The sequence below is a fragment of the Pipra filicauda genome, unplaced genomic scaffold (genome assembly GCF_003945595.2).
Source record: "Pipra filicauda isolate LSUMZ 115617 unplaced genomic scaffold, ASM394559v2 scaffold111_size4109106_pilon, whole genome shotgun sequence".
Lineage (NCBI taxonomy): Eukaryota > Metazoa > Chordata > Aves > Passeriformes > Pipridae > Pipra > Pipra filicauda.
The window spans coordinates 1,930,138-1,945,544 of record NW_024103563.1 but is presented as its reverse complement, the minus strand read 5'-3'; the positions used below and the strand labels follow the sequence as shown (position 1 = coordinate 1,945,544).

Genomic DNA, 15,407 nt, shown 5'->3' with positions numbered 1-15,407 from the left:
AGTTTCTCCTTACACACTCAGTGTAGGCAGAGCTGCACTCCACTTTTGAAAAGTGTTAAGAATACACAAACAAGCTTTGCTTCCAACAATTTAAAGCACAGTATTGAAGGGCCCTGACCAGTTGCTGATGATCATCAGGTATTAAAATTAATACAAAGTGCACAATGTATCTAGTGGTCCAGGGGAGAAGAATGTGTGCCAGAGGGAGGGATAATTTCTCCATGCATATTTATAAATTTGACTACACCAGGTTGTCACAGGGACAGAAAAGAAGGATAAGAAATTCCATATTGTCCCAACCACATCCAACTGCTCTCAGTTCAGGACAAGTTACATTCCAAAAGCAGTAAAAGCCTTCCTACCCTGGGCTCTTTTTGCAAGAGTGCTGCTGGTGTAAGAATTGTTTTATTCGGCCTATCAACAGCTGCAATTTTCTTAAAAAGTCAAAACTTGACATGCCATCAGGAAACAGGAGCTCACCTCCTTATCCAATCCAGGAAATATCTTTTGCAGCCTCTTCACAAGCATCTCTTGCCTCTCCCATTGTCTTTTGGGTTCTGAGTCATCAAGCTATGTTAAAAAAAGAAATCTATTAGGTTGAATATAAATTACAAGTATAGAAACAGAAGAAAACCTAATCAATATTGTTTATCCTTAAAGAGGTGCTCTAAATGACAAAACCAGTTAAGACGAATTTAAGTTGAAGTGATTCCTCATACCTAGTCAATGATCAAAATTAGACCAAAACTTTCATATGCATAGAAACTGCCTTCAGTCATGAAAAACTGGCATTCTACTTTATAAGCACACACAGTGCAGGTTATATACAAAAATGTAAATAATTTAGAACTATCTAGTTTGTATTTCTTTAAAACCAAAAGTTATTAGTAATTCTGGATGACAGTTAAGACAGAAGATGCCAAGGTTGATGATCAGATTAGACTACCAAGCATGCAGTATTTAACCCACTAAAGCCTACAAACGCGTCAAATGGTGTGTTTATAGTGAGATTTATGGGTAAAAAAATCCACAAATACTATGTCCCAGAGTCATGGAGTCACATCAACAGTAGCTTCACTAACAGCTACTACCAGCCTGCAAAATGGGAGCTGTCTTACAAACAAGTGCCAAAACTTCCACATGCCCTAAGCTGGTCTGTTTTGTATTCACCACAAAGAACTACACAAGTTTCTTCATAGTGCTTTGAATACAAAGTGGTTACAGATCTACTTATCTACAGCAGACATACCAACAGGTTTGATCAATATTTACTCTGCTGAATGATGCTATTTGCTGAAAGAGCACAGACCAGATCACCCAGAAGCACTCCGAGTAAGAGAGGACATTATTCCTTTCCTCAGCAAGCCTACAATGCCATTAAGAGTGCAGCTACAGTCCATACAAAGCTGGCAAAGTATGCTCTAGTCTTAGGAACTAGAGGCAAAAGCAGGAGTAAGGAAAAACACCCTGCAAGTTGTCTCACTATAGTTGTCTATAATGAATTCTAAAAACCCATGATCCAGATTTGTTTTTTCCAATCCTTCCTCTTTTAATTGTAATAAAACTGTTAAGAACAAAAATCAAACTGCTGCATGAAACCAGGTTCAGTGAAGCATTGTTTGCTAGGCTGGCTGGGTAATAATTCAGTAAATTCTCCTTTTATAACCTAACCCAGGGGCTTGGTGAAGAGGAAAAAACCCAATGCATATTTCTCTTTTCGGAAGAAGGGGACTTTATGCATAATATTATTTTTGCTTTAATGGAAAACTGCATTTTCTTTATTTGGTTCTGACTGAGGGCAATATTAGCCTAAATTTCAACACAAAACCAGTCACTCTCCACCAACCAGCCTCCAGTATTAACTGTGGAATTCCCTTTATCTACCATAGGTATTTTTCAAGGATGTCTACTGGGGTGCCTGGGAGATGGCCTAAAGACAGCACTGTAGGACTGTGCAAATCTGCCAAATACCAACCTGAATGCACCAGGATCATGACATAGTTCCTATTTACTAGCAGAGGTCAAAGTAATCATTCCTTTAAATGTAACCAATTCACTATTTTTAAAGATTTCCCTAAGTCATAGTTTCAAATATATACATAAGCAACATTTCGTCTATAACAGAGAGTAACAGTAGCAACAGATATTAACTTCATCTCTTTGAGGAAACACAAGGAATGACCTGATCAGTCAAAGTGATTCCCTGTAATTCCCGCTGACGCTCACAAAAACTGAATGGTACACAGCACCTCACATTCTGCTATCTGCCATCAAACACTTCCACCAAAGCAGGGTAGTGAGTACTGGGATACAAGTCCACTAGCACTGAGGAACAAAGCAGGTAAATCCATGTAGAATGGCAAGAATAAGAAAGTAGAAAAACCTCACTCAGATGGTAAGAACTGAATTTAAATGGATTTTCTGGTAAAAGACAGACCAAGTTAGGTAGTTCCATTTATTTTACAATGAACAGAGAGAAAAAAACCACAGTACTTACATAACTAGCTTTTGACTTCTTTGCAACTTGCTCCTTTCTGGTTTTGCAATCTGTGGGAGAATCTTTTACTTTCCTTTTACGAGAGGCAGCTTTGAAAAGAATTGAGACAGAAGAATCAGTTACTCTCACTATGTTCACCCCAAAACAGTACGATAATTACCAAGTACCAACACTGTAGTAGCTATTAATTACCTGCACAATGTGTTTATCAGTCTCCATAATAGTTTCCTACTATAGTCCACAGATACATTGACACTTGAAGCAAAGTAACTGCTTGAAAGTACATGTTTATTCACCTCTACATTTTCTTTAGCAGTTTGGCAATTAATCAAGCAGTTGCCTCTCATATATAACAACTGAAATAGCATTTTATTATACCTTTTTTAATAATTTTTTTTATTATGTTTTTGCACATAAGTTGCATAAACGTATATCTGTCTGTTTTTATTCGAGCTCATATTTAATCCAGGCTGAATCCCATCTGTGTGTTGGAATTTGTACATCACTGAGAATTTTGAAGTGCTGATGACTGATTTCTGGCTCAGATGCACACCGAAGAGGTTACCAAACACTTGTTAACATTAAATCCAGATGTCTGAAAGAAAACTATGCATATTAAGTCTGTGATAAGGTTATTACTTATGAATAGTCCATATGAGCCATAACTTTCTGACTATCTTTGGGGCCTGGTGATCATCAAGAGATTATCATCTCAGCATTGAGACCTGCCCAGCCAGGTGCATTTTCAGACTGTGCACAGCTCACAAAGGCAAGAACACGTTACCACTGTTACTACACATCACCTTTGCTTGAAGCAGCATTATCAGAACAAATCAGTAAAAATTCCTAGTCCATGATCTGAAATTGTACTGTGAGTTAAATCTTTTTTTGGAAGAGTAGCTGCCTGCAGAGCTTTCATGTCTTGATATCAGCATCTCTGGCCAAGCTCCCCTCCCAGTCTGCCACAAGAGATCAGTGAACAAGCACACACGCACACACAAAAAGCACACTTGTTCTCCAATCCAAAAGACTGTCTGGATGATCAAAATAGTTTTAGTTTGGAAAACTAAGTAGCCACATCTTTACACAAGAAGATATTCTGTGTAGAAATACTTTCAAAGAAATTTTCTGTCAGACTCATTCACTCCAATATCAGAGATGTGACATATAAATATTTAAAACATAAATCATTAAAACATTCCAAAGGCAGAAAAGTATATGCAATTCTTCCTTAAATGAAGGATCTAGCAAGAGATAGCAGAAAACACTATGATTTTTTTTCAAAGTCTCTGTATTTATATATGTAGGTAAAAATATCATGGAATCATAGAATGGCTTGAGTTGGAAGGGAGCTTAAAGATCATCCAGTTCCAACCCTCCTGCTGTGGGCAGGGACACCTTCCACTAGACCAGATTGCTCAGAGCTCCATCCAGTCTGGCCTTGAACACTTCCAGTGATATGGCATCCACAGCTTCTCTGGGCAATCTGTTCCAGTGCCTCACCACCCTGACAGTAAGGCATTTCTTCCTAACACCTAAGCTAAACTTACTCTCAATTTAAAGCCATTCTCCCTTGTCCCATCACTACATGCTCTTGTAAAAAGTCCCCCTCCATCTTTCCTGTACATTCCCTTCAGGTACTGGAAGGACGCAACACACACAAGAGGCAATTCAAAGAAAGCATCCAGAGAACATGCCAGGTGGATATTTCTGCCCAAGACCTAATTTAAACAATATCACCAGGAAAAGACATGCTTTTAGCTTAAGTCTGGGAAATGTGTGATGTTCTTGACAGCAAAGCTGAGCTGTCAGGCTGCTGTTGGGTCAAGCACTAGAAGCCATTGGAGGCCTCATGCTATAACTGCTTATGCTTAATTAAAACTGCATTCAGGATGGACAATTCTGAATACAAACAGTGAGCCTGCAAACCTCTTTGCCCTTAAAAAAATACAAGGGCTCCACATAAGAGCATCTCAAAGACTTTCCTGCTTTTACATCATGGGCTGAGCACTCAACAGCATTTGTCGTGAGCAATTTTAGAGGCAATTAAACTGTAACAAAGGATCTGGATAACCATGGTCTCAGGAACCTATCAACACAGAATTATTTTAAAATAACCTGCAGTCTTTTGAAACTCGTTTTCAAATGACAAAAAAAATGCCAACTCTCTTTAGACATTCACTTTGCAAAGTAGACTTAACTATTCCTTCCCGTGCTAAGGAAGCATACAGCTGAGGGGAAGAGGAAATTCTATTGCTGTTAGATGGGAACCATCCTTGGAGTGGAGGCAGGGCACACCAGGCCCTCCAGAGGAATCCTTGTTCTCTCCATCAATTTTATAACTAATAACCAATGAGAAAAGCAAATTTTAGAGAAGCATTTCTAATTACTTCCACTAGTACTTGCTGCTACCTCTACCAAAAAAAAAAAATAAATCTTTATTCCCGTGACTTCCTCTGAAATTACATTTATGACTGCTCAAGAAGCAGTGAACATCAGACAGATTTACATGAGGCTTCAGCTCGGAAGCACCCTCAGTGATTTCATGGTTTTCAAGGTATACAGAAGACAGCACAAGAAACAGATCACAAGCAGCAGGTAATACTATAGCTTCATATTTTTCTTCATATACATTTTCAGTGTGTCACATCTAATCTTTGTACCTGTAAAAAGACTGCAATGCTTCTTGTTTTAGCTATAAATATTGAATTCAAGCTATAAATACAAGTTTTTATCTTTTTGAAAGAACAGAAAAATTCACGGATGTCTTGGTCACACTTTTTTAGCAAAGCCGTGCTTCACAAGACTGTATCTCACACCCTGACCTCTCGCACAGTCAACATTTCACAACAAGCAAAACATATCATAAATTGACACAGATAAGCAGATGTTCAGTAATGTCTCCATTTTTTAAAAACATGTCCAAAATGAGGTGATTTATACTATCACTTTCAGGCATGCTTAGTCCTAACTAAATATTTTATACAACAGCTGTGATTAGTGAGAATTTTGCTGCCAAGATTTTTCTGTGGGCTAATATGGAAAGGATGTGAAACAACATTCTTAGATCAACAAAAAAAATGGCCAAAAGGCAAGGCCTACATACCAGAAATCAAAGTGTTTTAGTTCAAACACTGAACTGTGACAAAGTTTAAGGATATGTATTAGCCTAAATTGGTTTAATATTAATCAAAACTCTTGAAAAGTAATCATAGTCTCTTCCAGGAAGGGATTTTCCAGGAACAGAAGTACTCAGAAGTAGTATGCTTCTCAAAAATATGCCAGCATACAAGAAATCCCATCTATAGAATCTGGCCATGCACATACTGATAACCCCAAAACGTTGGTCTGGTTGGGTTAAAAAAACCCATCAAACAACACAAACACAAAAGCAATCTTTCACTAAAATTATCTTGAACGTTCTTAAAACTTTCTGATAACGGTTAAAAATCTTTGAATTTGTACATAAAAATCAGAAGATGAAAATACAGCAAGTACAACAGAGAGAATAGAATAAGCAAAAAATTTTGTACTTTAAAAAGGGAGTAAAACTGTTCTTTCTCAGCTTCCTAGATATGTTGCTTCCAAATCCATAGGATACTGCATGAAGACACATGAACTTCTCAGAAAAACTAAAATAATCAAGAGTGATCAAAAATAGCTTTTTTCTGTTGTATCCATGAAGATCTCTCATGAAAACCATGGACAACTGACCTGTAAACAGATGGTGGTCTGCTTTTTAAAATGACATCAAAATTCACATCAACCTTCTCTTTCCCCCACCAATTTCAATAAATCAGTCTAAAAGATTAGTATAAGACAACAGATTTAATCCTGGACTTGGGTGATGTCAAGAAACAAGTGAAGAATTATAACCCTTTACCACGTCTAATACTTTCAACACTTCCACATCATGTGTTGGGTGTTTTGTTTCGATACCAGTATGAGACTGCATAAATTCAGATGCAGAACAAACACCCTTAAATAAGCTCTAGGGGCTCAAAAGCATGGTTTGGGTGACATTTTGCTACCTGTCTAATGTTTATAAACAACAGTTCTTATTCAGAATTACAAGCAAGTCTTGAAGTCAACCTGAACAGAAAACTGTGGTGGGCCTTGATACAAAAAATATCTAGTTATGAATGGCTATATATTCTAGTATATTTTTTCCATACTACCAGATTGCTCACCTACAACATTCAGAATTACTACTGCTAACCCATCACTATTTGCCTCAAGTTCTGGGCAAAGAAGGAACCAGCAAGAACAGAAGACACTTAAGGACCCATATGTAAAGCAATCCTGAGCTTCACACAACAGATTTCCCTTTTTGGCCTAAATTAGGGGCTCGGGTCCACATCCTCTTTTCATCTTTCCCCCTGCAAACCCTGTAACTTCAGTTTCCTGTTATCACAATAAACAAACAATAGTGTAACTTCTAGCACATAATTCACCACCCAAATACTTCCCAATCAATTTTACAGAATTAGCTACAGCTTCTGAAGTTTAGGTTTTGTTTTAATTTGGGGTTTTTTTGGTTTTTTTCTTAAACATACCTTTGTCATTGAGCTTCAAACCAGCAGCTACTGCTTCCTCCATTGTGCATGACGTGTCTATCAACTGCAAAACAAAAAAGTCAATTGAATACAGTAGAACAGAGGAAGACAACACTGGATCAGCATGAATGAAATACACTTTAAAAAAGCCACCCCAAATACACATGTATTATGAAATCCAAGATCAAAATCAACAGGTATCACATAAGCTGTATTTGGAAACACTTTAAAACACATACTAGAAAACATTTTTAACACCATCTTATTTATTATCACTTTTTCCCTACTTCACAAACACACCAAGATGATTTACTTTAAAGGTTTTTTTCAAAGACTATTCAGCATGACTATCATAAAACAAGATGATACAAAAAACTAGTTTATTAACTCATAAAATGTCTGTATACTGTTATGACACATTGCTCCATTTCCTGTAACACATGTGAAACTTCCAACTTGCCTCAAAGTTTGTCTATACTTCCCTGCAGTCTTAGATTGTTTCTCCATCCACATATAATTTCAAAATAGATCCTTTTTACAAATTCTATGTTGATACTTTTAGAATGCTTTTTGCAAATGAGATAACTACAACAAAAGCAAATGGCCTAAAGGTTTCAGATATGAAAAAAACCACAAAAAATGAAGTTACAAGGAATCCTGATGCCCAAGTATCTGTCAACATTTGGAAACAGCATCTTACAATTTTGCTGTAAACGTACAATTTCCTTTTCAAAAGGCTCATGATTTTTCCTTAGTAGCCTTCATCAGTTTGTCAGGTTTGTAAGGTTTGTCAGGACAGACTGTTCTAGATCCTTTAGATCAATAGATTTGCCTAATATTCCTCTGTCCTCCTTCAACACTGCAGCTTTATAACTGTGGATGAAAATTTGCACAGCCTCTATTTCCTACAAAGTCCTGCTGATACAGGAGCTATCTCACATTCTCCTGAAAACAAACATCACCAGTACTACATACTGCTCAGTAGTCACAAAACAGCAGTCAGACATGCCATGTATCATTTCTAGCTAGTTTTTAAGTGACAAAGAACTGTTATCTGCCTCTAGTTCAAATAAATTCTACACAGACAAAAACTGAAAAAATACAGTCTGGACACATACAATATAAATTTTATTACAATGTTCAGGAGAAAAATTCCAAAACTGCTATTTGCAACCCTTTCCTAAAGTAAAGGAAGCCTAAATATACCACTTGATCCACTGGGAAACAAAACACCCAGCAAGGAGCACCAGGAAAACGTCTGTGTTTCTTTAATGCCATTTGAACAACCAGGAAATGTAACAGATTAACTGAAAGACATTTAGCTTCGAAAACTAAGCTAGTGAAAACCTAGTTACATATCAGTACTGAAAAGTAGCCTTGTTAAAAATACATTTTACTGTACCGAAGGTATTTTACTGTAATGAGTGAGCATAATGTTCTAGTAGATTTGTACTGTACATTGGACAATGGCCAAGAGTACCTCACGTTCACATGTCAGCATAATTAGAATAAATGATAGTAAGCTGAAACTTATTCTTTTTCCCTTACTGGAAGTACTAAAGTCTTTGCATGTTAAATGTCATAAATGCAGGGGTGCAATGTTTCATCTACTGGAGAAGATGGCAATGATTTCACTCTGCTGCCTTTAATCAGTTAGCTGCACACCAGCAATGGCAGTTACCAATAGTTATCAACAAAACTAGCTATAATTAAGCTTAAGTGTCACAATGAAAAGAAATAATAGAAAAATGTTTTATACATTGAGGTTTGCTGTTGTTGAACTTACCCAAAGGCATTTATGTAAAGTGTCTGGGTATACATTCTGCTTTTTTATGTATCTAAGTGCCCGTGTACGTACTCACGTGTATATGGAAACATTATGTGGCTGTACTTCCCCTAAAATACGTTACTTTTATACACCCTTTTGATTTCAACAAAACGAAATTAAGACTTGTATTGTGTTTGCATGGCAAGGTTTGATAGCAGGGTGGCTATAGGGGCATCTTCTGTGAGGAGCTGCCAGAAGCTGCCCCCACGTCTGACAGAACCAATGCCAGTTGGCTCCAAGACAGATCCTCCACTGGCCGAGTCCCTCAGCGACAGTGGCAGCACCTTGGGGATAACAGAGGAAGGGGTGTGGGGGGGCACAGAGGGACACATGCAGCAGGAGAGGAGGGAGAATTCATGAGAGAAACACCAAGGTCCGTGAAGGAGCGGGAGGGTGAGCTCCAGGCACCAGAGCAGATCCCCCTGCAGCCCGTGGTGCGGACCATGGTGAGGCAGCTGTCTCCCTGCAGCCCATCGAGGTCCAAGGTGGAGCAGAGATCCACCTGCAGCCAGTGCAGGACCCCATGCCAGAGCAGGTGGGCATCGAAAGGAAGCTGTACCCTGTGGGATGCCCATGGTGGAAGCTAGCTCCTGGCAGGACCTGTGGACCCACAGAGAGAGGAGTCCATGCCAGAGCAGGTTTGCTAGCAGGACTTGTGACCCTGTGGAAGGGACCCGCACTGGAACAGTTTGTGGCTGAAGGCCTGTACCTTGTGGAGAGGGACCCACACCGGAGCAGGGGAAGAGTGCAAGGAGTCCTCCCCCTGAGGAAGAAGGAGCAGTAGAGACAACATGTGTGTCCGTGCACTGTTCCCCTGTGTGGGGGGTAGGAGGCAGAGAAAAATCAGCAATAAAGTTAAGCCCAGGAATAAGGGAGGAATGGGGGGAAGGTGTTTTAAGATTTGAGTTCTATTATCCTAGTCTGATCTGATTGGTAATAAATCAATTTTCTACAAGTTGAGTCTGTTTTGCCCAGAACAGTAAATGATCCATGATCAAGATATGGAAAGATATCACTCTATTGTCTCTGCTGTCCAGTTCAGCAGAAGAATGACAGAGCAGCTTTGGTGGGCACCTGGCATCCAGACAGGGTCAACCCACCACAAGGTTGTTCTCTGTAATAAAGTCAGAGCCTTAGGAATAGGGCCTATGAAACAGTCATCAAAATAAATCAAAGAACTGAGCATTATTACTTTTAGTAATTCTTGGTCACTTCTTTGGGGAAAAAGTTCCTTCAGTGTTTGCAGCTTTGAGTCTCTGATGTCTTCCTCTACATCCTTCTTCACAGCTGGTTGCTGATCCCCACCATTTACAAATGCCATCTTGGGCAGTTCATTTTCAGGTTCTTCATCATCATCAGACTGATCAGATCTACAATGTACAGGAGAAGAAAAAAAAGAATTAAAATTTATTTTTGCTTATGAATGTTTTACCCCACCAGAACATTGCTGTAAACTAAAACCAACAGAATTGCACAAAATGTGTTGAAATGCATTCAGTAACACTGAATCAACTTGTACCCAAAGTGGTATCTCTGTTCAGGACAAAGTAAGGCATGTATTAAGTACAGTCTTCTGTTTGCAGTAAACACACTTCAACTTAGCTAAGGGAAGAAGAAAGGAGGAACAGATGAGGCAAATACCGTGACTTACCCTAATACTGTGCTATAAAAGGTTAGTTGCCAATTTAGCAACAACCACCTGAATATATTTCATCATTTCAGCTACCTGACTTACATCAGTCCACCTCAATTTTGTCTCAAACAGTCTTGCTAGTGTTTATTTGCCCAACAGATAAACAGATGTGGATTAAAGATCTTTGTAAACACTTTCCAGATGCAGCATCAACTGTGTCCTAGTTCTCAGCTCACTGAGAAAGAAAATTCAAAAGATCCTTATGCAGCATCTTAAACATACAAACATAGCAAGAGCCTTTCTGAAAAAAACCCCCTGCATTTACTGGAAGATTTATTATGAGAGCTAACCTGCAGGAAAAGCAATTCTATGTATCTCTAACAATATTCAGTTGCACAGACAAGACTGAACAGAAGCACAGGTCTCCCATCCTACTTTTTTCCATAGACACATAAGAATCTCCTTTTGTAATGAAAATTAATTTAACTGTATCGAGTTGGCCATTTCATAAGGATTTCATCATCAGAAAGGTTTGCCTGCAGGCGTCTCTACACCTTTAGTAAAAGACTAAAAATAAACCTGGTTTTCCTCACTATATCTTTCTTAAGCAGTTGCAACAGGCAGATTGCAACACAGTTCTGGAAAAAATAGTAACATGCCACTCACATAACAGATACACACAGCGAACTGTTCATCATGGAATCCCTTTCTCCCCATTCAAGAGGCATACACAGCTACGTGGGCTCTCTGTTGTGCCTCTTAAGAGTAAGAAAATAAGAAGAAATAACCGAAATTCTTCTTCAGTCCACCAAGCTGTCAAATTGCAAGCCTCAAAAGGTAAATCCCACTTCCACTTTAAAAAAAGTTTTAACGAAATGTCATATTAAAATTCTGTTGGCATATTTCTGATCTTTTTGCATTGATAGAGAGGAAGGTTTCTTTAAAAACTGCATTTAAAAAAAAAAACAACAAAACAATCCAATGATTGATGAAAATACTAACACTGCAATTATCCTATCCATTCCTACTAGGGAATAACATCTAGATACTTGTCAACAAAGCCAGGGTTGCACACATCAAAAATCTCATCCTCTCTGAGATTAGTCACATTCTTATCAAGCATGAAGAAACACCCATTTAATTGCTAAACTCAGACCCACAAAACTTTGTGTTAGAATTCTGCTTTTAATTCAACAGTCCAGACAGTGACTCTGGCAAAAGTTTGCAGCACGCTTCCTTCTAGGAAAGACATGCTTTCTACTTTAAACTTTCTGCTTTCTGTTCTACTCCTTGCTCAGAATGAAGGAAGCTGGGATACTCCACAAAAAGAAAAACAAACAAAAGAAATCACAAAAACCCCCAAACACTAGGTAACACATGGACTAAAATGCACGATGCAAAGACACTCAAATGACCAATTAGCTGCAAAACTAGGCTAAATTCAGCACAAGCCAGAGCTCCTAAGCCTGGACAAATCCAAGCTAACTCCTGCCACACTCTCACTTTGTCTGTTAAATCAATCAGAACAGCTACTTGTGAGACAGCTTAGGGGGTTCCATACACAACAATTAGCATCTGAGACAACACACGGAGCCAAAGTGCCAGACACTGGGGTGCCTGCTGTAGAAGAGACTAGTGAGACACACAGGAATACTGAAGAGTAGAAGAGGACGTAGATTTATGTTCATCAATCCCACTAGGAGTCACCTGGCTGTCTCTCTCACTCCCAGCAATTGCAATACAATATAGGAATACCAAGATGTGGCTCTGCAAGTTGGATCCTGCACGGCTTATCAGAATTGGTTACACATGGTATGAAGCCACTTGTCTTGCTCCCAGATGGGCTTGATCCCAGGAGCAGCGGGATATTTACACAGCACTGCACACAAGCCAATTTGGTGCATGCAACCACCTGGCCATATCTGCATCCTTGCACAACCTACCACTTAAACCACAGAGAGAAAGAGCAGCTCATTCTGATAACTACCTTTTTTTTCTCCTTCTCAAGCAGCTGCCCTAAATTGAAACTTCACGGGAGATGCATTAAAAAGAAAATTAGAAAAAACAAAGACTTTCAGACAATAGCAGCAGGAAAAGGCATTATTTCATTTCTGCTAACAAGTCTCCGTAGCTCCAAGCTCTGTGTAGGACTGAAAATCTGACAAGAGACTACACCTGTTAAGGCTGTGATTACCATAAAAGTTTTCTGCAGATTAGTTCAACCAGACTATCAAAAAAGCAGGCTAAGCCATCTTGTTTTGCTTGGCACTGGAACATTTAAGGGGCACAGACAATTCCCACACAGACATGTAACTAGTAAGGGTTTCTTTAAACCATTCCAAATGGTTGCAGGTGTCTGTCTACATCTTGTCTCATCTGCCCTCTCCTTGCTGCCTTTTCAGCACACACACAAGTGACTCCTGCACAGGGTCTCTTCCCTCCTAGCACATTCAGGAATATAAGTTTCCAAATCACTTATTAAAAAATGCTTTCACTAAGCATAGCAAACACTGTATGCAACTAATACGTAAGTTTACCTCAGGAACTGATACTATACACTGAAGCTCTACTTGCTCTCTTGTCCACTACAGTTTCATTAAAAAAAAAAAAAAAAAAAAAAAAAGGAACAAGCTAAAATCAACTCCAACAGTTTAAAATGAATAAAGCAAATATTTTATGGTTAAGCTTTCAAATTAAGAGGATTGCAGAGGGGCAAATGTACGAACTTAAAAATGCATAAACATCACAGAACTCCTCCCTCTAAGAAAATGTCTTAGCTGGATATTTGTTCCTTGAAAATCTAGTAGGGTTTATTTAGAGGCAGGTAAATCACAAAGGAGTAAACCAGAACCTAAGGTACCCTCTGATTTTCATTCTGTATTTCAACTTAGAACAGCACATCAGGTTGCACAACAGAAGCCTGGTTTAAAGCGTACATTACGGCCACATCTCTCCTCAGAGCCTTGTTTTCTTTCGCAGCACTGAAGTGTCTTGGTTCTTCATCTTCACTGTCTGAAGAAGTGTCTAGGAACTGCACCCCTCGCTGATGCTTGAAATAGGATTGTTTCTTTGTCCTCTGAGCTTCCGGAGTTTCTGGGATGGTGGGATACTCTGTGCAAGGCATTTCGAGAGGAGAAAAAACAGAAGGTAATAAATTTAAATATTTATTTGTACCTAAACCATCAGGTAGCTGTGATTTCTTCTGTAGATACAGCAGTCATTCAAACAGAACTCACATCCTTATGCATGTAAAATTCCTTTAAGCTGTATTCCTTACAGTGATAACTTACCTGGGAAAGGATCTTCAGCCCTCTTACATCAAACAAATAATTTTTATACCACAAAGTTTACGAGAACACATATTTTAGGTTAATAACTACTGATAAATACATATGTATTTTTGGAGAGAAATCCTCTGAACTACGTCCAGGATGATCAGGACATGGATAGAAACATAGGCATATGACCGAAGAAAGACTGATGCGTGCTGTGCTGCACACAACAGCACAACAGAGAGCATTTTCTGTATGAAAGAAATCTTGAAGAAAATAAATTTAAAATAACTCACTGTGGCAGCATTGAATGGGTAAAAAGATAAATTCTAAAAGTACAAGCAATTTATTAACACAAGAAACTAACACGCTTGAAAGGGAAAGGCACCCAGTGAACTAAAACAAATATGATACCAAATGTTACAGAGTGCACTACTGAAAAGGAAGAAAATAACTCAAAGCTCCATAAAAATGGAGGTTAACAGTGGTTAAAGAGATGGGGGTGAGTGTAACTCAAACTTAGTATCTATGAGGAAATGTAAATAAGGGTTCAATGACTATTCAAAAAAGCAATCATTGAAGCCTTAAGACCTCGGGTTGTTAAAGAAACTTCCCTGTCAGACCATCCAGGAGCCACCCTGGCAGTCATTCTTACACCCTCTGAGCTGGGACTGAGGCCCCTTCATAGCTACACACCCCACACTCACAGTCAGACCACGTTTCCCACAAGAGAATCCCAGACGTCCAGATCCTTAATATAATTTAATCACAGTGCAATAACAGAGTAAAACAGCTCAAACTGGTGTCTCCAAGGAGGGACCCCAATCCTGGGCTTTTATATCCTCACAGTCCGAGGGTGGGGTTGTCTGGAGTCATTGGCTTTGCTGTGTCCCTTGGTGTCCAGTCACCTGGCCAGTGGCAGAGTCCCCAAGCCCTTTGATAAGCAAAGGGTCAGCAGGTCACGGCCTCTTGCCTGGGGCTTCTGCCCCCCAGAGCTCCATCTGCAGCTCTCACTGCAGCTGTACACCCAGCTCCCCATACTGAATGGATTCCTCAAGAAGGTGACCTTAACTATGCATAGGAAAAACCTAGGATAAGGGGCAGGAGAGTCAGCTACAAAACTCCAGGCAAAGCTGTGTTTTAGTAGTACAACTGTCAGTGTAAGTCCTCATATAGAAGGATCTTAAATCCTCATAATGCAAATACAGCACCATAGGCATCCTCTCCCCTCTAAACACACTCATCCTTTCTTAAAACTCATGTGCCTATAAATCAAACACCAGTGGTGCTGCTAACTCTGGAACCACAATTTCTGCTGGAAATAAAGGTAGTTTCTTCTGACTCCACTCATGCAGAAACCTGCCGAGTCAAATGACTACAGAGTGTAACATCAGTTTGCAAAGCTGATTTGTCAGGAGACACTAGACACAAATGAAGCTAGAATAAATTAATCTGATAATCAAATGCAAAAATGATCTACAGAGTGTCTAATTCCTTCATCTGTGATAAAAGGACTCAATTTTAATTGAATTATCATAAAATTCTAAAGCTTTTCAATCACTTTCAAAACACAACAGAGGATTTTAGTAATGATTTTTAGAAGAAGCAAAAGTCTCACTTT

At 39.0% G+C, this 15,407-nt stretch overlaps 1 protein-coding gene across 1 annotated transcript in view; it reads right to left on the bottom strand.

The window, feature by feature from the left end:
- The window catches only part of SMARCAD1 (SWI/SNF-related, matrix-associated actin-dependent regulator of chromatin, subfamily a, containing DEAD/H box 1), a 42,539-nt gene that overhangs the window by 20,851 nt on the left and 6,281 nt on the right, over positions 1-15,407 (bottom strand). Inside the window, exons 3-7 of the mRNA XM_027731743.2 lie at positions 13,451-13,625; positions 10,074-10,251; positions 7,054-7,117; positions 2,498-2,586; positions 481-570 (exon numbers count right to left, since the gene is read on the bottom strand). Of these exons, the coding sequence (XP_027587544.1) occupies positions 481-570; positions 2,498-2,586; positions 7,054-7,117; positions 10,074-10,251; positions 13,451-13,625 (596 nt within the window). The remainder of the gene's footprint in view (positions 1-480; positions 571-2,497; positions 2,587-7,053; positions 7,118-10,073; positions 10,252-13,450; positions 13,626-15,407) is intronic.